This window comes from Phoenix dactylifera, chromosome 8, assembly GCF_009389715.1.
Source record: "Phoenix dactylifera cultivar Barhee BC4 chromosome 8, palm_55x_up_171113_PBpolish2nd_filt_p, whole genome shotgun sequence".
Taxonomy (NCBI): domain Eukaryota; kingdom Viridiplantae; phylum Streptophyta; class Magnoliopsida; order Arecales; family Arecaceae; genus Phoenix; species Phoenix dactylifera.
This window is the reverse complement of record NC_052399.1, coordinates 23,404,656-23,430,287: the sequence shown is the minus strand read 5'-3', so window position 1 is coordinate 23,430,287 and position 25,632 is coordinate 23,404,656. Positions and strand designations below refer to the sequence as shown.

The following is a 25,632-nucleotide window of genomic DNA, read 5'->3' as shown; positions in this document are numbered from 1 at the left end:
AAGCCTTCCAATGGCTAAGTTAGCCAGATCTTGTTAGTGGAGGAAGCTCTCTAAGTGCCTTTTCCGGCCTCGTCTAGCTCTAGATTGCTTGTAATGGTTTACTAAAAGCTTGTGGGAGAACCTACCTCCCGGGTCTTCCCCTCTCCCTTTTTTATGGGGCCAGGGTGGCGGTTGTTACCTGGAGTCTCCGGCAGAGAAGTAACCAGCTGGCCAATGGTTGGAGGTGGCGTGTGTCGACAAGTGCAGCAGGATATAACCTTTGATAGATATGGCAAGATATGGCCCTTGACAGATACAGCAGGGTACGATCCTCGATCGGCGCATCATGGCGGTGAGGTTGGTGCGCTGAGTGTGAAGGTCGACCTAGCCTCCTTAGTTTTGAGGTCTACAGGACGCCCCGAGCTCAGCTTGGAGGGCGTCATTGGAGGTACCTAAGGTCACGCGAGCAGAGCTCGCAGTCGACATCGCAGGGCGTTCCGAGCCCAGCTCGATGGGCGACATTGTAGATACCTATGGTCGCGCGAGCCGAGCTCGCGATCGACACCGCAGGACGCCCCGAGCCCAGCTCGAGGGGTGTCATTATAGATACATGTAGTCGCGCGAGTCGAGCTCGTGGTCGACACCGCAGGGCACCCCGAGCCCAGATCGAGGAGCATCATTGTAGGCATCTGTGGAGGCTACTGCTGGTCGTGTCAGCGGAGCGATCTGGCCTAGATCAGCTCGTCCTTCGGCGAGGTTCGAGGTCGGACTAACTTCCAGCGGGACCGAGGTCTGGCTTGGTCGGCGCTGAGATCTGCTTGGCTGGGATGGGGTGGTCCCGCGCCGGAGTAGGACGATCCATCTTGCCCCCCATCAATTACAAAATCAAGACTTAGCACAAGAAGAGAAAAATCATATCTAAACTCAACAAAATAAAACCTAGTAATTACATGGGTTGGACGACATTGCAAGGTTTTTGAGCCAAAGAATTAAGGCTTGCTTCAGCTTTCCCTATTTATATTTAACTTTTTTTAAGAAAAAAAAAAAGGAGAACTCTGCTGTCAAACATCGGAATAAACCAAAGTAAAGTCACTAGTATCAACTTAATCAATTAGCATCATATAACTACATAAATTTAGCTTAATTTTTTTGATGATAAGCGAGGCTGTATGCCACCAGGTTTTACTTACTGCTGAAGAAGAAGAGTGTACAGAGTATTTATTTACACGAGTCAGGCAACAGGAGTTGCCTTGGACAAGGAAACCGGGTTGCCTGTGGGCCAAGATGTGAAAAAGATAAAAAAACAGTGCCAGCAAAAGACCAAGGTCAGGAACAGACTGCTACAGAGGAGAACAGTGTGAGGAACAGAGGAGAAAGCAGAACAGGCTGTTGTTGAGCCAAGGACGGCAATTAAATGCTAGCTTCAATGGAGATGTCCCTTTGAGGGTGAGTTCAGGTTGCAGAGATCTATAGTGAACAACAAGCATTTTGCCGACATCCTCTGCTAACAGTCTGTGGATAACTAAGACAGAAACCAGCAGAATTTGAACATAAAACAGATAACAATTCCTAATGCATGAAGGCCAATTTCTGCTGTTAATCTTCTGCCAGTAATGGGGTTGGTCTTTTGCGATTTGCCTCTGTTAATGCGTCTTATAATAGCTCTTTTGGGTAAACGTAGCAGCTATTATAAGACGCATTCTAGTGGCAGATTTATGCGCACATTTATGGCGTTCGCCGGCCACCTTCTTTACATCACTAGGTTCTGCTTGTATTTTGAGGGAATAAGGAGACTCACCCAAGGTAAGTTACCTTTCTCATTGAGAGAAAAGTGGGGCACCGATCCGACATGAATAAATTACTCAACTTTTTTTTTTTTGGTAACAATAAATTATCCAAGTGTAAATACTCGACGTGAAGAGTTGTGAATCGGGCTTGTCCAAATGGCATGTAGCCAATGCTCTGTTTAGCAACAAGAGATTTTAGATTCTTGAATAACTTAATCTTAAATATTTAAACTTTGCAGAAAAATAAAAATAAACTTCAAACTTTTTATTTTTAGGTGCTTAAAATAGGGCAATGACTAGTCACTACTGTTTTCTTTGCTTCCTTCCCTCCTTTCTTTCTTTTATTTAATGAAAGGGAGGCTGAGATAGCTGCTCAGCTTTTATTGGAGATTAGAGAGAAAAAGTACAATCAAGAAGAGAAAAAGATACTCAGACGTTATATTATACAATGGTAGATGGGACAAATAATTAAAAAAAATACTATTGGAAAATTATTATCTAAAAATTGCTATATTATTATTTTATAATAGTATTATAAAAGAATAATTTACTAAAATAAATTTAGAAGAATGAAAAGAGCTTACCTGAATCGAGGCGTATGATATGCACTGTCCTAAGAACGCAAGTCGCCCTACACGTGTAGATTTAAAGTATAATAATCGGACTTAGCTCGATTCTTCTCTGACAAGCATGATTCATGGAGAGGTTTGACTTAACCGATTTTTTTAAATGCCCGAAAAAAATAGAAAAAAAAATAAAGAAAGAACGAAAGAAAAGAAAAGTATTGCATTTCCAGTCTCTCTTTAAAAAGCAAGAAATTAGATGTGCGAGTGAAATGTATATCAGATATGTGAGTGGAATAAATTGAGCAATCTAAAATATTAAACCTAGAGCTTATTTATAGCTCTATCTGATAACTGATACGGTGCTGCGTTTTAAAGATGCAATATTTTCCGGAAGCTTAAACCCCAGAGCCCATGTCACAATGAGTTTTACACTGCACTTTTTTATAATAATTATTTTTTAATAAAAAATATGTGCAGAATAGTGGTAACATGTGACACATTAATTTGTCTCGGCAGACATTTAGAAGTTTAAAACATGCTGCCTAGTGTTTGGACACGAAGCTGCGCCTCTCGCTTGCTAATTATGAATATAGTTGTTTTCTAATATAACGTAATGTACAAAAAATTCACTCCTAATATTTTTATATGTTTTAAAAAGAAAGAAGAAGCACATGATCTAAAATATTAATTATATTTTATTCTAAAACATGATAAATTTGTAAGGTCCACTCTAAACAAGCTTGGTTGATCAGATACCATACCAAACATCCATCAGGTATCCTTTTCTCTTGATCATTAACATTGTCCAAATGAATATTTGCAGAAGCAACCATTATGGCAATGACCCGATTCACTAACACCACTCTTGTTAACAGGCACAAACTTGACAATTAACAATGGATGAGCAAACGGGATCTCTATTTTTTTGTTTTCCACTGCAGAGGACCTACATCGCCGCCCATCTAGAAAATAAATGGTTGTCACCTATTGCATTACTCTATCGGAGATAAGCAATAGTCGTTCATTTTTTAGATGAATGACGGGTTATCCATCCAAACATGCACATCTCCTATGGTGCAAAATAATACTGTAGAGGATCCGAACTCCCAACTCAAATATATTATCAGGTCATTCTCATGATCTCCATTGGCCAGCTTCATGCATGCCAAATTCAGTAAAATATGAGTCGACCTGTGTATAGCCCAATAATTTATTAGGCACTGCGCGAGCACATGGCGCACAGTGCCAGCTGAAACCCAAGGACATTGACACGACCCATGGACGCCCATTGTCGGCCTAGCTTGACCATTTTCGGCTGCTTCCAGCGGATGGTGGCATAAAGAATCAGGGAAATTTAAGAACATATCATGACAAGGTAACTGAGTAGGTAGCTACTCCACAACGCCCTTCCCATGATCATTAATAGCCTGCAAGACAAGAAAATGACCCCCAACTGACGTCTGTTAGCTCTCTCAATACTTATCAAAGTTTCACTCTTCCATCATTTGATAGCTTCGAGGAGTAACTTTAGATAGGGATGCAAATAGGTTGGATCGGACCGGATCATGAGTGATCCCGGTCCAACTTAGTCTTTTGTTTGCGTCCTAATATTGAGCCTAGATCCAATCTAATAAAAAATTAGGTCGGATCGGATCCACGGCTACAATTTTTGATTCAACGAATTACTCGGATCGGGACGAGTCTATGTATAACCCGGTCCTAATCTTAAAAATTTGGATCTGGTTTGGGTCCAAATCAGGCTATATATTTTTGGTACCATGCTCTGCATTAGAGACCCATTCTACTGTGGTATAGCATTATTTATTTGGCATATTTGAAAAGGTCGGTCGATTGCCGGGATGCATATTGCCCTCAAGGATGCTGACTTTTGACAGCTTATTTATGTAAGAAACCATGCATAAAGGCTGCTCCAACCACCTGCACAATATTTTGAAACACCAATAGTATGTCAGCACCATTATGTTTTGTAAGTAGAATGGTTTTGCAATATCAATGAAAATGATTAATGTCGTCGAGCCCTATCTTTTCATGCCATAGAGTCTTCCCTTCAGAAATTAGAATTCTTTGGTGCCTGCTGCACTTCAAATTAAATGCATATGTAGCAATTTGAGGAAAAAATTGATGTAACCAACACATGGAAAATTAAATGCACATGTAGCAATTTGAGGAAAAAATTGATCTAACCAACGCACGGAAGTAAGGGGAGTAGAAAATTGATGCTTGTCACATACCTAACAGTCTCGTGGACGGGTTGCGACTCGGGAGATTAAATAGTTAGGCCTAAAAGGCCTTTCCTAAGTGTCCTTATAACTCACGAGCTCTAACAGGTTTTTGGGGTTCGGGTCAGGTCATAGGATTGGAAACTCAGAATTACTCCAAAAATCAAACAAATCGAGTTGGGTCATATAAGAATTTAGTAAAGCCAGACTTGGTCTAAAAAATAAAATGGGACCAATTTTAGAACCCAACCCGGCCCCATGGGTCCTTTGACATGGGTCAGTTCGGGTTTAATCGGATATGGTCATAGGTCAACTGCAACCATTTGCAACCTTAATTTTGGACGATGGTGCATACTGCGGACCTCAGTTTGATTTCTATGCGCCACTCTAGCTTGTCACAGCTTCAGAGGTTACAAAGAAGGTTATCTAAAACATAGACAATTGACAATGCCCAACCGAGTCCAGCATCATTAAGTGGCACTATAACATCTCTAAGGCTTTGAGCTGTAAGGGTTAAGGTTCATATTGGATGCTGCTGATAGAAAAAATATTGGATATCTTGACCTCGGCTTCAACTGATCTTTTTGACTTCGGAATATCTGAGATGAATAACTTCAGTAAAAACTGAGGTGACATTTTGCTCGTGCTAATAAAAACCGACAGTTATGGCGACATCGCACTTAATGCATTATCAACATAATTACTGCTGCATGTTGTTTGCATAGGACAGTTATCACGTTGTAAACGTAGTGCCGACCATTACCATATAGTTAAGGCATGTGGCGATAAATCAAGTAATGAATCTATATTCTGCTTTATATAAAAGGGTGGCTTGGGATTCTCAGGTAAGTTCATTTGGAGATTCACTCTACGGATTTTTTTTCGGAAACTTTCCAGCAAGTAGAATTCTTATAGATTGACCTCGAAGGTTATCGGTTCTTCCCCACTCCAATCTCTTTCGATTTCGCTCAATTCGAATCTTATCGACCTCAAAGCAAGCCAAGCTGCATCTGCGCATTGCTCTAGAATTTAGCAGCAACTGCTGCTACCATTTGAGAGTGGGTTTTTGTGCATAATGAGATGATTAAAAAAAAAATAATAGTTATGCGGCTTAATCTCAATCACTCCCTGGAAAATAGGAAGCAATAACTGAACGTCCAAACCGAGCGTGTCAAAAAAAAAAAAAAAAGGAGTACTCCATCACGAGGGCCTTCGCCGATCATCAATCGCCACCCCAAAGCTGAGTTTTATTATCCATTTTACCCTTTACGGTTTGGAAATTTTTTAATAAAAAAATGATCAGGGTACCAAGTGTACAAACCACAACCACCTTTAACGTCATAACCAGTACATATTAATACCGTTACTGCCCCACTCTTAAATTTTCTTGGTCATTAACTACTCGAAGTGCTCATGATATAGCTTTTGACCTCTATAGCATCACCATTTAATTCTGGCCCGAGGAGGCAGCGCCAGGTATCCTTTCCTTAGCCTCAGCATTAAATCACCTCCACTTTCCGATATGGAGCCCTTGAACTCTCTTTCTCCAGTCTCCCCTATAAACTCTATGCTCGCCCAACTTACCACTTGGTAATTAGATCCATCATCCATGGCTAAGACAGTGACGGGCCATCTTATCACACTCTTCCTTCTTCAAGCCTCTCTCTGCATGAGTTATGGGGAGGCCGAGGTGAAGGGTATGTTTGTGTTTGGGAGCTCTTTGGTCGACAATGGGAATAACAACTTCTTGAGGAATTCGACTGCGAGGGCCGACTACCCACCATATGGCATAGACTTCCCTCTGGGGCCCTCCGGCAGGTTTTCCAATGGGAGGAATCCGATAGACGTTCTCGGGGAGCTTCTGAAGCTTCCAAGCCTGATTCCCCCGTTCGCCGATCCGAGAACCAGAGGACCTAGGATTGCCAATGGCGTCAACTATGCCTCTGGTGGCTCAGGGATACTAGACCAGACCGGGTCTATCACCGTAAGGCCAAATATCACTTGCTCTCATGCACGCCTGCATATGTTTTGATTGCACTTAATAATGTCATTATTTGTGGAGTTAGGAGAGATTACTAATTAACTATAAACAATAACATGCAGAGCGAAACAGTTTTATTTTTTAAAATAATTTTCAAAATATTTAAAGCTTTTGAAAGCAACGTTTTATTGCTTTCAAAAAAGAGTAGGGATAAAAGCGAGGAGTAGCATCAGTTTTCTGCAATACTATCTTCAACACCAATTTCCGTATGATTTTTCAGGAGTTTGTACATGAGGAAAGATATAAAAACAGTAACAGTATCAAACAAGCCCTGACCTATCACAATTATAATGGTGAAGAGTAACTGCAATAGAGTTCAATATGGAATTACTAGAATACAAAATCAAGATTTTGACAAGGATGATCAGATAGCCTGTAAGTACCTCAGCAAGAATAGTTAGGTTTGATTCTTTAGATTATTTAATTGTCTACTGCCATGCCGATCGCCCTCGGGCCTTGTTATTAGCAATTAAGCGTGGGATACGTGGCAAACATGCTGCAAAACTCCAACTTTTATTTCCACCGTATATTTTTCTGGTATCTCGAGAGTGACATGATCCAAATGGTCTAAAAGAGCTCCTTATATTATCAAAAAAATGGTCGAAAGGAGCACCGGTTACACTACAATTTTTGATTCCACCTCTTATAGCTTCATTTTTCATTCAGTGGAGCTTCAGAGTAGTACCCTTGTCTCTGTTAGCTATACATCTCCTACATTTTCTATGAGATAAAAATATTTTTGGGTTTCGGTAATTAAAACACTTCTATCAACATATATTATTATGATTTCTCTGTGCAGGGTGAGGTGATGAGCTTGAGCCAACAAGTAAGGGACTTCAAGACTAGGACGCTGCCAGACTTTGCAGCCCAGCTTGAACTCAGCGGCCACCGAGGGGCCTACAAACACTACCTCTCCAAGTACCTGTTCGTGGTGGGAACCGGTGGAAATGATTATTTACTGAATTACTTCATTCCCGGGGAAAAGAAGAGACCTGCCCTGCGTCAATTCACCAAAGCTCTCATCTCCACACTGTCCGGCCAGCTCAAGGTATGGACTTCATCCCATGTCCTGTTTTTAAAACTTAGCAAAGTTTGAACTATTTTTCCACAGAGACTCATAAAAACCTTATAAAAAACAGTTAATTCGTCATATACGGATATGGCCCATGATACTGTAGTCTAGTGTTCACTAGTCTGGAAAACGATAAAACTTAGGCCTGCTTTTCCTTTGGCCATGCAGATGCTTTATGATCTTGGAGCAAGAAAATTCTTGCTCTTCTCTATTCAAACCATGGGTTGTGTGCCGGTCGTGAGGTCAAATTCACGTATAACCAACGGAAGTTGCGTCGAGGCCATGAATAAAGCTGCTCTTCTCTTCAATCGCCACCTAAAGTCACTGGTCCATTCGACGAAAACCCAGATGCCGGGCTCCAAAATGGTCTATATTAATTCTTACAAGATTATAAGAGATATCATCATCGATCCTAATCAGAACGGTAATACTCGCCAGCACTTTGACAACATTAGATTGGATACGTAGAATATATAGCTATAACAGCATAGAGGTATCACCATTTCATCCGAACTGGGGGCTAATGGCGTTAAGTGCTGGTCCTCAGGATTCTCTGATACAAGAAAAGCCTGCTGCGAGTTGTCGTCAAGGAGGGAAGGAGGAAATGGGATACTATGCCGAAAAGGAGGGCGCGCATGCGGCCATCGGGCCGCCCACGTATTCTTTGATGGTCTCCATCCAACCGATGCCGTCAACGTGAGGATCGCACAGAAGGCTTATGGCTCGAATCTGAAGGCAGAAGCATATCCTATCAATGTGAAACAACTGGCTCGGTCTACGTGAACCGAACAAGGTGAAGCATTCAGGTAGTGTCGTCAGTAGGTGAGCGTGTTGTTTGTGTTTTTGTGTGTGTAGGCAGGCAAAAAGGAGTGAATCTCGGTTGGATGGTGTTTTGCAAACCGCTTCCTTCTTGTGTAAATAAGTTCCTTAACAATTACGCTTCCTTCTTGTGTGAATCAGGTTCATCTTGGTCTGATGGTTAACGTCCCTTAACAAAGTTGTTACATGGTGGTAGATCTTTACTAGTCTTTTATATATATAACGGAATTATACATGGTCTGGTAGTATATGAATTAGTGTGACTTTGTTAGTCATATTCATGCCATATTCCTATAACTATGCCACCTGAAGATTAATGAAACATGAAGCAAACATTCTCACCAAAAAAAAAAAGAAAAAACATGAAGCAAACATATTTAACCATGCAGTACTGGCTAAACTAGTAAGGGTTGAGAATTAGATTTTTTTTTTAAATTTTTATTTTTCTTTTTGATATAACAAAATGTTAGATAATTAATCAGGACAAGTATCTATTGAGGGTGTTTGAAGTGGATCCTCCAGTTCAAACATGTACTAGAGAGGATACTGACTCCTATATAGTCACCTCAAAAACCTAGTCACCCATGGCCACGTACAGTTGTGTGTCACTTACCAGCAGGAGATTGAACCGTGTAAGACGATTGAATTGGACCGTCTAACAATTGACTCTCTGTTCAGCCATCCATATTTGGCTGTTGCATCCCTAGTAAGTAATTGAATCGGACCTTCCAATTATTAAAGATGAATATAAACTCATTCTATATATGAGCCTACGCGTGCATTTGGTTTTTGACTGATAAATTCTTGGACACTTAAGAATTTTTTAGTAACGAAGTGGAGCCACATTTTATCAGTAAGCGACTGTATTGCTGTGATGAAATTAGTCGCATTACCTAGGGGTCGAGTGAGCTGAGCTTTATCTTATACCAATGCTGTAATATAATTTTGGTTACCAAGTTCTGAAAACCTTCATGATGCATCATTGACGTGTTATGGAGATTTTACATAGGTGAATTCCAGGTCGGTGAGAGTTCGGTATCGGCTGCTCTTTCACATGCATTATGACATGTCTGAGGTGTGTAGCATGCTGTTTAGCTTTGCCCGCAAATAATACAGCTACCAAGTTAGATGATAGTTCCAATAGCTGAGTTAAGTGGTGCTTAGGAAGGATTGAAGTTTGCAGTGATGTATTTGAAGGCGACCCATATTATATATGAAGGTGATTCACTGATAGTAGTCAAATGGATTTTAAAATCAATCAACTATCGAGACTAGTTTCCATTTATTGCTATGGGATTGCTGGAAAATGGTTGCTTCTCTACAGTTTTATGAGGTGACATGTTTATAGTGTGATGACCCATGTTGGCACATGTTTAGTTTTACATCGGTTATTCGTTGCCGTTGGGTAGATCTTGGATATTTATAAAAGGTCAAGAAACCCAAATAACAACTTCCGACTGGCCTTTTTGGGTGAGATCCTAATTTTTAACAAATGGTATCATCAGAACGGACCTAACCCATGACCTATGTGGACTAGGATACACTACAACATGGGTATATTTGAGCTGACCACGAGTTGATCATAGTATTTGGGATTGGATTTAAATGAATTTAGATTCTTAGCCGGGCGAGGACACCGTGGCTTAAATGGGGGGAGTACGTGATAACTTGTGCGAGCGTGTGTTTAGTCTAGCAACGGTTATTTACTGGATAGATCTTAGGTACAATTATATAAGATCAAGGAACCCAAATAATACCTTCCAGCTAGTCTTTATTTGTGAAGTCTTGGGTTGTTATACATAGAGAGGCTAATAGTACAACTAACTGGATGGCGACATATGTAGCTAATTAAAGAACCAAACAGAAATCACATTTCATAAGCATCCATGAGGACATCCCTAATTAGATGACGAGGCATTTGGCTATAACAGACTATTGATCACTCCACTGTAAATACTCTTGTCATTCCCATGAATGCATAGGGCGGCTGCTTTCTCAGCCTCCCTTTCTATAAAAAAAAGGACATATATAGCTAAACATACGAGAACCACTCCGGACTGTTCCATCAGATATTTTTTAGTTTTTTTTCATATTATATTTTCCGACTCATATGGATGTATTTTCACTAGATTGATATAATAAATTTGGTTCCACAAAAAAAAAAAATACAACTTTTTTTTTTCTTTTGAATTTCTAAGAAGAGACAACAGCTAGCTAACCATTTATGCATATATCAAAATTTTTTGAGGATGATGGAAGGGAAATGTCCAACATTTAACAACAAGATTTATACACACATACCAATACTGGCTTGCTTGGATAGCTAACACGTATAAGGCCAGTCAAAATTCTCAAATATGGTTCTGGAGATGACAGAAGGCATTTGGCCACGTCTTGGGTCATCAGATCAAGTCGGTTCAGGTTATTATCAGGTTGAATTAGTCTAGCACCAGACTTATTGACAGGCTTATTGTGAAAGCACTCCAGAAGTCCAGACTTTTTTTTTTTTTTTTTTTTTTTTGGTAAATAATAGGAGGGGAGGGGAGGGGGAGGGACCAGCCCACCCGCGTAGCAGCCCCATTACTGAGCCCCCCTTCCACTAGGGAATGTTCGATACAGGTCGCAGGTTTCACGTGCCTTCCCCGACCCGTGGGCTCACCCCACTGGGTTCACCGCCTCACGTGTAGGTACGTCACCCCAATGCCACCTTGGTACAAGTGGAAGGAAAGCATAACCGCCAACAAGCCAGCCGAGCGTGGGGCATCCATGGGGCATCCGGTCCCCTAATTTAATCGACGCCCGTGCATTTCGAACCCGGGCAACTTGGGCGGAATTATCGTCCCCTTACCACCAGGCTACTACCTTGGTGGCGAAGTCCAGACTTTTGGTACTAGACTTTCTAGAGTAATGAAATATTTTGTTAACCACGAAGTCCAAATGTATTCCTTCGGCAGATTATTTCATGCAGGTCCCTGACGCTCTCAAATTCTGGTTCTAGATATAGATCTAGAAATGATAAAGGCCGGTGCTTGAAGGATATTCGAGCCGAGGAGACCCCTACGGCTACATTGTTAATTTCTTGCTTCATTTAGATTGGAACGAGAAAACATAGTTAATTAGCGTTCCACACAGGTCACGAGAATTTGGGTTTTCATTGGGCAGAGACTGAAGTTTTTTTTTTTTTTTTAATTTCAAAAAAAGCTTTTTAAAAGAAAGATTATGTCAGACATTCAAAGGTTTCTAATTGAGAGGGGATGATTTCTTAGATAATGGGCGTTAGAGATAGGATTTGTCAAATATTCTTATGACCGTTTGAAAACTGAGCCTTCATGGTTGGCAATTATCAGGGAAATTAAAGCTATCAATTGTTAGGCACGCAATAATCCGATTTCCAGCTTACCATAAATTCATTAACTGCTTTTTTGCAAGAATTATCAACAAGTTGTTAAAGGAGGTCTTATCTAAGCTAAGTATATTTAAGAGCAAACTTGATTTCATGTAATCTATGAAAAGTTTTAAGATATGGGAAAGTAGTGGATTCGCATCATGAAATTTACCCCTTGATAATATAGTATGCAAGAACTTTTACATGGATATATATAACGGTTTGAACTAATATGAACATTAATTCTTAGGCATGTATATGATCACTGATAAGAGGAAGTGCATATTTAATTGGTGCTATCTGTTCTATTTTAATGTACTGTTCGTACGTTCTAGTTTTACGGCATGGTAATGTTCCTTAATTGGGTTAGACTGTTCAAGCAAGGTTAGAATGTCCAACTAGCCTTTCAACATACTGTGTATATGATCACTAAGAATCGCATCACCCGTCTATGCTGGGCTAAACCTTGTTTTGGCCACGGCTCCTATAAATTAAGCTGCATGTTTACGCTATAGACCGTAGCAACACACAATCGAGCTAAGATCAGCTTGTGATCTCACTTGGGAGCCAACGCCCCCGGGAAAGAAAAGAGAAGATAACGCCAAACCGTATTGCCGACTACCATCGATTCGCAGCACCAAGCGCCACGTACGTCTTCCTACATGCAACCCCAGAACCTTTTCTCTCTCCTCAACCCCTGCCTTATCCCAAACCCTCATCCCGCCGTGCCCTGTGCCACGCGTCACCTATCCAACCCACCACCTCCTCTATTAAAGAAAAAAACACCTCCTCTATCACCGTCAGGAAAGTGATAGAGAAGGAGAGACAGGGGGAGTGAGAGAATGGCGAAGGTCCGGCAGGCGGCGAGGTTTGTGACGGCGGGGGCGATGGGGGTGGGACTGCTGGTGCTGTCGGGGCTGACACTGACGGGGACGGTGATCGGGCTGGTGGTGGCGACACCGTTGTTGGTGATATTCAGCCCGATCCTGGTGCCGGCGGCGGCGGCGGCGGCGCTGGTGGCGGCGGGGCTGCTGCTGTCCGGGGGGTTCGGGGTGGCGGCGGTGTCTGCTCTGGTGTGGATCTACAACTACGTGACGGGGAAGCACCCGCCGGGCGCGGACCGGCTGGACGCCGCGCGGGCGGCGCTGGCGAGGAAGGCCAGGGATTACGGCCACTACGTGCAGACCAAGACCCAGGAGGCCGCCGCTACTGGCGCTTAATTAGAATGGAATAGAATTAGTTTCTATCCATCTCTCTCTCTCTCTCTCTCTCTCTCTCTCTCTGTGGTAGGGCTTGTGATTCCGTTGGGCTCTTGGGGTGGTTTTTGCGTGCATGTATGGTTGTTCTTCCTACATATGTGGCGTTTTGGCTTTCAACTGATCCGTAGTTATCTGTGTATGCTAAATAGGGTAATGGCAATAAGCTGGTGGTTCTTGTTAGTGATCTGCGCGTGGGTGAAGCTAGGGAATGCAAACTTTATAATAGGGGAGTCGGGTTAGAGACATTTCATCAAACAGCTGGAAGGCAGATAAGGCTTTGGCTTAATGGGCTTCGAGCAATGTCGTATGAGACCTTAAAAAACTTTTGAGCCAGCAAAATCCAAATATTAAGATAACCACAACATATCAAATGGTACAGCAAGATGCCTTTGTTTGTAAGATACTTGAGAGTTTTTTTGGTAGGGAAGGTTTATTGCTTTCAAGAAGAAGTGAAAATAAAAGCAACGGATAGTATAAGTTTTGTATAAATACTTCCCTGGTGGATATTATATGACAAGATTAACATTACTTGGGATGGATAAGATCTAGAACTGAGATCTATCGTATTAGAAAGCCGAATCATATATCAAATTTTTGATTGTCATAATTTGGTCATACGACATCTATTAGGATAATTTTTTTTAAAAAAATATAATAATTTTTTAAAATTTACGACGTTGCAGCACTCTCTAATGAAGGCCGTGTAGATAGCAAGCAAGCCTAAATTCTATCATTTTAGCCCTAAAATGGACCATCCCAACAAAAATTTTCTTGTCATGAATGATTTTAACGAGATACATTTCTCAATTCAGAAAAAAAATTAGATAAAGCGATAGAAGGCAAAGTTAGCTATTTCGGGATCAGATCTTAGGGCCGTAGTGCAAAATCAACTCTTTGAACTGAATATCAAATGGATCAAGTATATGCTCGAGCACTGATTTAACTAAGGTCATGGTAATAAAGTTTACTTCAGGCCATGCAGGTATAGTCCAGAGGTTCAATTGTTTTTTTACTCCAAATTATGTAATAATCCACTAGTGAATCAAGCCAGCATGAGCCAGGTCGGGCCATGTAATGTATGGCGGTAAGAGTGAATCATTTTAGGTTGGGTCACTAAAGTTGATCCGTAGATACGTAGAGATCTAATATTAGATTATATCAAGTTAAAGCAAGAACAAACACTATATTGATGCTTGACCAACATCCAAGCGGATGGACTAGCTGCGACCCATGCTTTTATAATTTTTAGTAAAATAATATTTTTGAAATTCAAATTCACATACTAAATTTTTTATCAAACAATATCATCTAAAGAAATTTTTATTGCTTGAAACGTAAGCAGAAAATAACATCGTTATTATTCCTTATTCCTTTTTTTTCCATGGTAACACTGCTGCAACTACTATAATTTTAATATTAAAAATGTTGAAATCCGATTTTATTTTAAATAGGAGAGAGGATCTCAATGTTCTCTCGTTTTCATTTCTTGAATGGCATTCTGGGGGACGAGGACGGCGATCTCTCCTCCTCTTCCTCTTCCTCCTCCTCGTTTCTCTAAAGAGATCTAAGAGGATTTCCGGGTGATCTTTTTCGGTAAGAAGTGGTATGAAAAACAAAACCCTAACAGTTAGGCTTCTCCCAGTTGGCAATTAAGAATTATATGTATTGTTTTCTTTCTTCTTTTTTTTTTTTTGTCTTTGTTCCAAGAATTGTATGCATTGTTTTTCGTATTTTTTCTCTTTGCTTTTTGCTCAGTTTTCGCGTTTCTTAGTTTTTCATTTTTTTCTTTTTCTTTGAGGCACACGGGACGAGGTTTAGTTTTGCAAGGTTCATGTGATTCCAAGATTTTTTTGGGTCAATGGTCTTTCAGGGGAGACTAACTGGTGAATGGTGATTCTAGTGTTTCATGGAATCGACTATGAGAAACTTTTTAATTCAGATATGTTTCTAAAATGATAGTTAAATTTCTTGGATATGTGATGCAATCTAAATAGAAGGTGAGCTAATTATTAAGGGTTGATTCAATGACGGGATATGATGGTGACAAAAACTCTGCCCTGCATCTTGTGTCCAGGGTTCACATGGCATGCCCTTTACAGTAATAGCCTGAAAGAAATTCGTCTTTTTTTTTCTTGCTAGCGGATAGATTTCATGTTGTACAAGAATTGTTTTTATGTTATATGCCCCTGACACAATGCTAAGTATAAAATCTCATCTCAGTCAAGTTTAAGAACAGTAAACAACTTCTGTGCCTCGTGTTTCCAAATCAATCAGACCTGTCTTTCTTTTTCTTTGAAACAAATGGAAGGAGGACTAGTTTTGCAAGATTCATATGGTTGCAAGATTCTTGGTCCTTCAGTGTGAAGAAACTAGAAAGAGATCAACCAAAAAAGAATAACTGATGAATGGTGATTCTAGGTTTTCACGAAATTGACCATGAGAAATTTTAGTTCGTGCATGTTATTGAGATGAAAGTTAAGTTCTTTCGAAGAATATAACAACAAAACGAGAGGTTTTGATGGTTAATTGTATCTTTTGTATTTAAAGGTTTTTAAGGTCAATTTGAAGCCAGGATGACGGTCACACTTAGGGATGAAAAGATGAATTTTAGCGAGAAAACATGAAACTGTGCTTGTGTTTCATAGTAATGGACCTGGCACACAGCTAACCCACGGTGGTTTTCTTGAGTGAGGGTTAAGCATCCAGCATCATTTTAAAAAAATGTCTACCTCCTCCATTTGCTATGTGGCATGAAAGGGCTATAGATGTCATGTTTTGTCAGGAAAGATTCTTCATTCAAGTTTATGTAAAGTGGGTTCATATTTTTTCCTTGCAAATTACCTCTGTGAAGTTAAGTTCATTTTTTTTTTTAAAATAGTTTTTGAGTACTTTGTAAATAATTATTGAATTCATCATCTGAGAAAAGCTTAAAGGAGAGTTTTTAATGGTAGATTTGGCAGTCGTATTTTGTACTGTTGAGTGAACATCATGAAACAGCTTGCATGAGTGAGTTCGTATTCTTCCTTGCATATTACCTATCTGAGGTTCATATTTCTTTCTTTCTTGCTTTCTTTATTTTTGAAAGAAAAATAAAGCTTTCTAAGTATTTTAGAAATAAATATCAATTCATCATCTAACTAAAACTCAAAGGAGAGTTTTTAACAATAGCTGATTTGACACTTCTATTTTGTGTTGTCAAGTCATCGCAAACTAGAAAATAGAATAATGTTTGGAAGCATTATGAAATGGGAAAAAAAAAGAAAAAGAAAAGCTCTAAAAGAGCTAAGCTATAATAACACAATATCCCACCTTGTTGTCAATGACCTCCATTTTATTTGTCTGATACCTATAAATGTCACCAAGCAAACTAACCTTTCCATAGATTTGAACATAGAGCTTGGTCTTCCATCATCAGTTCACATTATTTGCATAGAAGGCAAAGAATTTGGTGATCCTTGCATAAGACTGTTCTTCACCCCTTTATCAAAAGTAAAACAGATGGTCAAATGAATAGATTTGGTTATTTTGCATATTGTGTTTTTTGAATATAGAAGCTAATATCATACAACGATGCAACTGTTAGAATTGTTGTACATATGTTTGACACTATGCTTTCATGGGCATTTCAAAGAAGTTTATTAATTATTGAAAAGTATGTGGTTGACTGGACTTATAACATGATACCTGTGGCTTATTTATGCAGAATATTTAGTGTTTATCAATCTGATCGATTAAAAGCTATTTAGCTCAGAATCAGTTTTATTCACTTTATTATGATGAGAATTCTTCTCTTGTTCAAGAATATATCTGAGATCCCAACTAGATGTTCTCTTTCTCTTTCTTGATATAGATTTTATGTTTGATTCATGCATTTCACATAATCTGGCTAGTTATTTTTTGAATGTGTGTATATTTGCATCTTAGTGCTCTATTAAGTCTTAAAGCTTATGTGGCTTAGGAAAATCCTCTAGATGGATCTTGCTGTATTGGATTTTTAGGGAACTTGGTTTTTTAAGTGTGGTCTAAGAAATCTAAATAAGGAACGGATACAGGATTTGGAAGCAGTGCTCTCAAAAAACCAAGGAAACATAGCACTTAGGAAGTCTTATATTCACTATATGAATCTTATAGATCTTATAGATTAATTATCTTTTTGCTATCAATGAATTTTCCTTATTTTGATTAGCAAATTGGTTATTGTACAAATGTAAGAGATAATATCACATAATGACAAAACAATTCTTCGAGGATGAATGATGTAAATTGAATTTGGTCCTGTTTGGATTGAAAGAATGGTTTCAAAATCCCGATGGGATGTCCTGCAGGACATTGGGACACTATATCATCTCAAGTGTCTGGATAGGACTGTCCCACCATCATCCTAGCATCTTGATTAGTGCATCCTGGCACATTGGCCATCCCAAGTGTCAAGACAGAAGCATGTCCATAGAAAACCCGGGACGGCCCCATCCTAAGGAATTTAAAACCTTGATTAAAGCACCAAATTGGATGTGGGAGTGCAAAGTGTGGCACCATTGATAGAAGATTTCAGCTGCTTAGGTGTTAACCTCTAGGTTGGTTTTCTGTATGCTTTATTTTACTTTAATAGCTACTGTGGGCTTTAAGCCCAGCATTTATTTAAAAAAGGTATATGCTAATACTTGGGTTTTGTCTGCCTTGAGGAAATGCAAGTTGATGCAATCATAGATGTTAAGGCATCATATCAAGTGGAGAAATTGGATGGGCAATCCCTATGTTCCAAGAAATTTTACTTAGGATGGACTGAATTGGTGCTTCAGTGGTTCTGAATCCCCAGGAATCTCTGAGTCCTCTGATCAATAACTATCATATGAACCAGGTTTTCAAATTAACTTGGATTGCTTTAACAATGTGCTGCAGAAATCTGGCTTATAATGGATTGACCGGAGAAATAATTGCTGCTCTGGAAAAGCTCAAGTCACTTAGATACTTGTAGGTTAGCAAACATTAAACAGTAATGCTGTTTTTACCTTGTAGAAATAAATGGTATTTATGGAGTAAGACAAATGAGAGAATAATTAGTCTGTGGCTAAATAGTCATATATTCTTTCATTCTGCTGAATTTGCTCATTGGATGTGAGTCAGTTGTGCATAGCAAACCAAGCTCATCTTTGACAGGGCTTTATCTCAAGAATTTGTCAAAGAAGTTTCTATGGATTTAAAAAATCCTTTATTGGTTTGCTTTGTTCTGGTACCTATTAATAGTTAGTTCTTGAAACAGCTTGATATCCTTAGTACTTGTCTCGAAGGAAGATACTGGGGTTGTATTCTTTGTTGTTTTGCAACATAGGAGTCAGTTTGAGTTCTCTTGGTGGTTCACTTCATTCACAAAGAACTTAGGCTAGATTTCAGTTTTTTATAGGAGACTCAGTTGACTTATGCAATAATAAGATATTGGCCTATTTTTAAGGTCCGAGTGCTTGACACACACTAGAAGATTTTCTTGTAATGTATTATTTCTTGTTGTTCTTTTTAATCTGGTACTTGAGCTACAGATAGTTATGCAACTGCAACAATTAAATTGTTTTTTTATAGGTTTAGCTTGAGGAACATTTTGCCATCAACTCCTATCAAGAGCTAACTTCTTACTCCATATTGGTTATTATATGTTTTCTGCAACCTCTATCCAATTTTTTTTAACAAACATCTCTTCTCAACTGGTTGATCCCATCCTTGGAAACTTGATCTAATCTCTATTATTGATGTTTGCTGTGATCTTCATTGCAGACTTGTCATAAATGATTAATAATCAGTTTATCCTCTTTTTGTGAAACTCCTACTTAATCTGTTTTGTTGATTTTTTAACTTCTTAGTTTGTAATTATGTCTAACTGCTAGCACATACTTGTACCCTTGTTGTCTAACATCCAATAAAAAAATGGCATTGCCAGGGTTTATACTTTATACCATCTAACTATATTGTCTTTATACCTAGTAAATGTTTGTAATTATTCACAGGCAGCATTTTTACTGTGTCCACCTTGCTCGTGCAATTGCACACAAACCCCAAGCCACCCATGCACCCACGCATGCAAGCACTTTATTTTTTTATTAAGGTACACTTTATCTATTAATGGACCATATTAAACGATGATGACTCTACATTCTGAATATAAAAAATCAAGTGCTGAAGATTGAGGGACACATTGAAAGGCAGGACTTGCTTAGCAAAAGTTAAACTGGGGGCATAAGATTTGCAGCACAAACCAATTATTCCTCTCAGCACACCTTGAAATTTGTTGTCTTTTTTATCCTTTCCTTTTAATGTATAAATTGCTGTTGTTGCCAAACAAAGTGCAAATTGCTGCAGCCTTTAGTATCTAAACTGTCGTTTCATGTAACTACGGAGCTAATATAATTAGCTAAATTGTATATATGCTTGTTGGCCTTTGCATTGCAAATCCTAGACCTTCTTGGACTGTTATAATTGAACTAATTAAAAGAATTAGGGGCATTAATTTGACTGTAGTAATTATAATGTTTACAAAGTTCTCATGTATTAGTGGCATATCAAAGACTTTTCATCTCAGGGATTTAGCAGGTAATAGCTTGAGTGGACCAGCGCCTGATGCTCTTGGAGAACTATCCTAAGTGTCAAATATTAATCATTCTATGCTGATGGTCTCCAAAGGAGTCATCTTATGGTCCAATTTTATTTTGCTTTGTGCAGAAATTTGTAATGTAACCAGGTTACAGGATCAATTCCTTGTGTCTTCAAGAAAGATCTACAGATGAATCTCTTACATTAATGTTTATTCGTTCTCTGAAATTATCTGCTGCTCATATAAATTTCTTGCTTATGTATTCATTTCATGAAGCATACATGAGGATACATATGGATACGATATTATATGGATGTGTCCATATGGCAAATCTTAAAAAAATAGGATACAATACTTTTAGGGTATGGCAAAGTCAATATTTTCTTTATTGGGTTGTCAAATAACACAGTTCTTACTTTGTACAATAGCATCAACATCCATAACATCTATCAGCTATTCATCATTCAAATTTTGGAGTATAATCCATATTTTTGCAATAATTTTAACATCACAGACTGTAAATTAACTATTCATCAATATTCACCAAAAAGAAAAGAAAAGAAAGAAAATAAAGCCCTTCTCCTATTTGTTGAAGGTATTAGGTAAGTATCTCAGGTGTATCCTAGAAACATACAAGCCTTTTTTTAATATTAAAAATGGGATACTTAAAATAAGTATGGAACACATATTGTATAAGTACTTGACAAGTATTTGTATTCTACATGGACAAGACATGCAACTTTGAACATCCGTACTTCCTAGATTCAATCTAGATGGAAGCTCCTAACTTCCTAATTTTATTGACCCAGCTACATCATTAACATCATTATGCTATAAAATTCTATCCACTGTGAGTTATGATTAACTTGCACTATGTGCAATGCACGTGAAGGAAAGCAGGGAGAGAGGATGCATTGATGGCTGTCGTCTGGTCTAATAAGTGCATTTCCACCCTCTTGTTCCTCTATCTTAAGCAAGAGACGAGCTAATTAAGTTGCAATTTATTAAAAAAGGGTGTATAATGTATGGAGTGCCTCAAAGATGGACAGCTGGCAGCATCTCGCAACTAATGAAAGCTCAGGACCATGGACGAAGGTTCAATTTTGTTTGTATTTTAATAGAAGAAACAATATTAATTATTCCATATCATGCATATTTGGTCTAGAAAGTTCTGTTATACACCAACATGAATGGGCATGTATAACCATTAAACACACTAACAGTTGTAACATTTTCTAATAAATTTAGACCATATTTAGAAAATTCTTAATTGATAAAGGCATCTCCTGAGCATAAAACTTGTGTGGAATGCATAACAAAATCAATACAATCCTGCATAATCTCTAACATGAAATGTAGTATTCAGAAACAAATTACACAAATTATGCCGTATTATAATTTGATCATGTTATTAGGATTTTTTTGTAGCATCAATAAGATTAAACAACTTTTAAATGTGAACCCACGTTTTTTTGAAATGCAATCAGCCAATCAGATAACAGGTTTTATATTTGATCTGTATCTCTTTGCCTAATGTTCTATCATGTGCTATTCTGTCAGTTTAATACTTGCCAAATTTGGTTATCGCTAAAATTTCTGACTTTTCATGTGAAAGGCATGCAAGATATCAGTCCCGATCATCATAGTTTTGTCTGCAGTTTCTTTTGTACTGCTTGTGGTGGCAATCTCAGTGTGGATAAGAAGGAAACAGTGGGAGCTTGGTGATTTTCCCTTCTCTAATATTAAACCATAGTTCAAGCCATAGCGGTACAATCAATTTGGGTGTACATACATTTAAGCTCTACCACATATGATGTGGCACTAAGTATGTATCTATGATGGCCCTTGATATCTAATGCAATGCGATTGGATGGTTGAGGCACCAGTCCTAGGAAGATAACAGATGTGAGTTGTCACTGTAATCATTTTATGTTCGAATCCATCATCAAGCTATCAACTGTTGTTGGATGGTAACAGACTCTATTTGTTGATGTGCTCATTATGTTTCCATTGAACCACTTGGGTGTCTGAGACATCCCCTCCATCACTAACTAGTAATAGCAATCAATATGATCACAATCTCATATTCTTGGTGTAAAACCAGAGAAAGAAGATTGCTCCTCGGAACTTGTCAAAGACAACATTTGACTATTTCAATTGGAGAGTCAGCAATTCACATACAAAGATTTGATCAGCATAACTAAAAATTTTGAGCATGTCACTGGCGAGGGTCTGTGTTGTTTGCCATGGTTAGGAAGCGGCAGTCAACTGGCTGTCAAGCTGCGCTCTCAGTCATCAATGCAGGGGACAAAGGTGTTCCAGACTGAGATAAGAAATTCCTTAGTTTTTTTCTTTGGATTTTTAGAAAGGAAATTCCTTTCTTGTTAAATGTCATAACAAGCAAAAGTTTTTGTAGGAGTGCTTTGGCCATTTTGGAACTGAAATATGGGTTTTAAATAATATAGAAATGATTAATCTCTTCAACAGTCATATATGAAAATGTCCCTGATCTTGGTCTGCAGGCCCAGCTCTTGTCCAGGATTCATCACAGAATATGTAACGGGTTTCATAACCAGAAAGCTCAATTATCTGCATCAAGCTCATGGAGATAATATTAGATAGAGATAATTATTTAGGGCCTGTTGGATATTGCTTTTGCTTTCTGTTTTCATTTTCAAGAATCCTACAAAAAAATGAACTAGATTGAACAATGTGATGATGAAACCCTTCTATTTTTTGAAATTGTTTGTAGAATCCACAGAGCTTTTTGAAGCAAAGATTTATTGCTTCCAAAAATAGTGAAAATAAAAGCAATGAATAGCAGAAGTTCTGTACAATCTTAAACATCAATCTCCATGTGGTATTTAACTGATTTATGGAGTTAAAAACACAAAAATAAGAGTACCAAACCTGAGTTTTATTATTTTGTTCATAATACGTGTCCTTTGCTCGTTTAACTTCTGAAAAGCAGTTCCTCATTGAGGGAAATTTAGGAACCTGATAACAGTTTAATTTTTAAAATGATAAATGTATAAATACAAATGTTTCTGGACAAGGGAAGTCAAGGTTTAAATGTGTACTGCTCACCTTTGAATCGCCCCCTCACTCATGTTATCTGCCACTATTGTTGGCACTCCTGGATACTTTGATCCAGAGTATGCTTTTTGCTGTGATTGTTCAGTCTGCCTATAGCTTAAAATTTGGTATGACATGAAAATTTATTGACTAACAGACTGCGAAAAAAATGATACGTGTTGCCATGGCATGGAACCATTGGATTTTAAGTTTCTGATAGTATCTTAACATGTTATTACTGTTGGATCTTAATCAAATAATCATATATGCCATATTTTGGTGCAGGCATATTCTACTGCTTTCTTTGTTAATTACATTTTCTTGTTATCTGAAGTCTTATCATGGGAGCTAATGTATATGCATTTTAGTTTGTGTACGTACTATTATATTTATCAGCTGAATGATAAAAGCAATGACTGGTTTTGGCGCCCAAGAAAGGATGAAAGGGGAGTATGATACTAACTCCATCTGGAATGCAGCAGAAATAGCAATGAAGTGCGCACTGCCCATGGCTATTCAGAGACCTACCTTGAGCGATGTGGTGGTGCAGTTGAAGGACTGCTTGTTACTGGAGCTTGCTTGTGAAAGGATGGAGATCCTATCAGTTGTGATGATTCAATTGAAGTGGCTACCAAGGGAGTGAAAGCAACCCTGGGGCCAACAGCAAGATATTTTTTTTTTTTCAGTTTCTCACCTCAAATGTGTTTCAGCATAATCCAATCATTAGTCTGAGTTCAGTCCCATTTCCTTATTTCTAAATTTCCTGACATTTTATGTTTGAACAGAACATATTCTTTTGATCTCAATGCATGTTGTGACTCCAGTGTGAAGTCTTTTGATCTCTTAGGCCCTGTTTGGGGGAGCTGTTGGCAGTAGAGCTGTTGGAAGTAGAGCTGTCTGAAGTAGAGCTGTCTGAAGTAGAGCTGTTATAAAAAGCTGTTTGTTGTTTGGTAACCACATTCGTAAAGTGCTGTTGTACTTTGTTTTGTGTTTGATAAACAAACTGAGAAAATACTTTTATATGACAAAATTACCATAAAGGACATTGCATAGTATTATACAACACAACATAATAAAACATAACATAAATTAATACATAAATATACGATATAGTATAATATTATTGTAATACAAAATAATATTATGTTAATATAGCATAATAGTAATATAATTATTAGAGTAAATTAATATTTGGTAATATAAAATAATATTAAATTATTTAACATAACATATTAATGTATTATGATATAATGTAATATATATTATATTTATAGTATAATACAATAATAAAAGAATAAAATATTATAATTATTAGTATAAATTAATTTCTCATAATATAACATAATATTAAATTATTTAAAATAACATATTAATGTATTATAATGTAATGTAATATAATACAATTTTTATAGTATAATACAATAATAAAGGTATAAAATATTATAATTATTAGTATAAATTAATTTTTCATAATATAACATAATATTAAATTATTTAACATAACATATTAATGTATTATGATATAATATAATTTTAAATTATTTAACATAACATAATTTTTCATAAAATAATTTTCTGCGGTCCAGGGGCTCTTCTTCGTGGTCCACGCTCGAGGAGGACCTCAGCGTGGGCCGCGAGGTTGATGATAAAAAAAAAAATAATAGATTGATTTTGGAAGGTATGGAAAAGGATTAAAAATTTTTTTTTCTAAAATGTGGTTCAAGAGATGCATACAAAAATTTAAAAGAAAAATACCTTTTCTTACGGAAGGGAGTTTGACAGCTTGGGTTCTTGGCTCCAGCAGATTTTTAGGTTCATACAGGGATAAACTATGTAATTATGTTATTTTAATATGGGCATTTTTGTCAAAAATACAGTTCTCCAAAAAAGCTGAAACAGCTTCCTCCCAAAAGCTCCAAATTGAAGCTTCCTCCCAAAAGCTGTTTTCAGCTTCCCGCAAAAGCTGAAACAGCTTTTTGAAAAATTTACCAAACACAGTTTTTCATCTAAAAGTACTTTTGGAGGGCCAGAAAGTGCTTTCTGGCCCTCCAAAAGCTCCCCCAAACAGGGCTTAGTAATATGCCCAGCAGATATGTCCTTTTCTAAAAATTTTTTTAAAAAACTAGAGATTTGCAGCTGATACAATCTTGACTTCAGGTTCAGTTGGTGCGACACTGATCTATTCAACTTATTTGAGGGATGGGCTGAAGATAGGTATCTGTCAGGTTAAGATCAGCTGAAAATGTTGAAATCTGTTTAGGATTTGGCTTATGAGCCAATCTGCTACCCTTAAATTTAGGTCTTTATAAATCATTCTTTTATTTTTTGGACTGAATTTTTTTTTTCCAGATGGAGATCGGGATTTATGAAATCCCAATCCTTGCTTAGCATACAGAGCACCTGGAACCTTGAAAGTCTTCATTAGTAGAACCATGGCTCATTTATGTAAGCAGATATTGTAAGTAATATTCAGATTATTTTCTAGACTCAAAAGGTTCATATTCTTTGAGTATCCCCTTTGTTTTACACGTCAACATTAGTTTTGCATATTTAGAAGCAAACTCGTTTTCTTTTGTTTTTCAGATGATGTAGTTGACTACCTCTATTTTAGTACCGTTCATTTTCTTCATGAAAGCCATCTTTTGCATAACAGATTCTTCTACTTTAGTTTTGTTGTGCCATGTAATTTCGATAATTTGGCCGGACATCTCCAGTGCGAATGGAGCTTTAGCTCAGGGATCAGACCCTAAGCTGAGGGGTCAAAGGTTGGAGTTTCAAGTGGAGTTAACTTCGAAGATATTTGGCTTTTTAATTTTGTTCCTGGGTTAA

General features: G+C 37.9%; 2 protein-coding genes and 1 long non-coding RNA gene across 5 annotated transcripts; all 3 read left to right on the top strand.

Moving 5' to 3' along the window:
* The first annotated feature begins 6,084 nt into the window (after positions 1–6,084).
* LOC103713448 (GDSL esterase/lipase At1g29670-like) lies at positions 6,085–8,707 on the top strand. The gene is made up of 4 exons (XM_008800383.4): positions 6,085–6,556; positions 7,413–7,661; positions 7,854–8,109; positions 8,233–8,707. The coding sequence occupies exons 1-4, from the start codon at positions 6,182–6,184 to the stop codon at positions 8,466–8,468; spliced, it is 1,116 nt and encodes a 371-aa protein (XP_008798605.2). The 5' UTR covers positions 6,085–6,181; the 3' UTR covers positions 8,469–8,707.
* A 3,982-nt stretch (positions 8,708–12,689) lies between these two features.
* LOC103713449 (oleosin 16 kDa) lies at positions 12,690–13,328 on the top strand. Its single transcript, XM_008800384.3, has one exon. It carries the CDS (start codon positions 12,732–12,734, stop codon positions 13,107–13,109), a length of 378 nt encoding a protein of 125 aa, XP_008798606.1. The 5' UTR covers positions 12,690–12,731; the 3' UTR covers positions 13,110–13,328.
* A 1,235-nt stretch (positions 13,329–14,563) lies between these two features.
* LOC108511525 lies at positions 14,564–23,637 on the top strand. 3 transcript variants are annotated; one of them, XR_005513064.1, is made up of 2 exons: positions 14,564–14,741; positions 21,387–23,637. It is a non-coding gene; the product is annotated as an uncharacterized LOC108511525 (long non-coding RNA). The 3 variants fall into 3 exon arrangements; XR_005513063.1 differs by having other exon boundaries at positions 14,575–14,751; positions 23,172–23,637; XR_005513062.1 differs by having other exon boundaries at positions 14,575–14,751.
* The last annotated feature ends 1,995 nt before the right edge of the window (positions 23,638–25,632 follow it).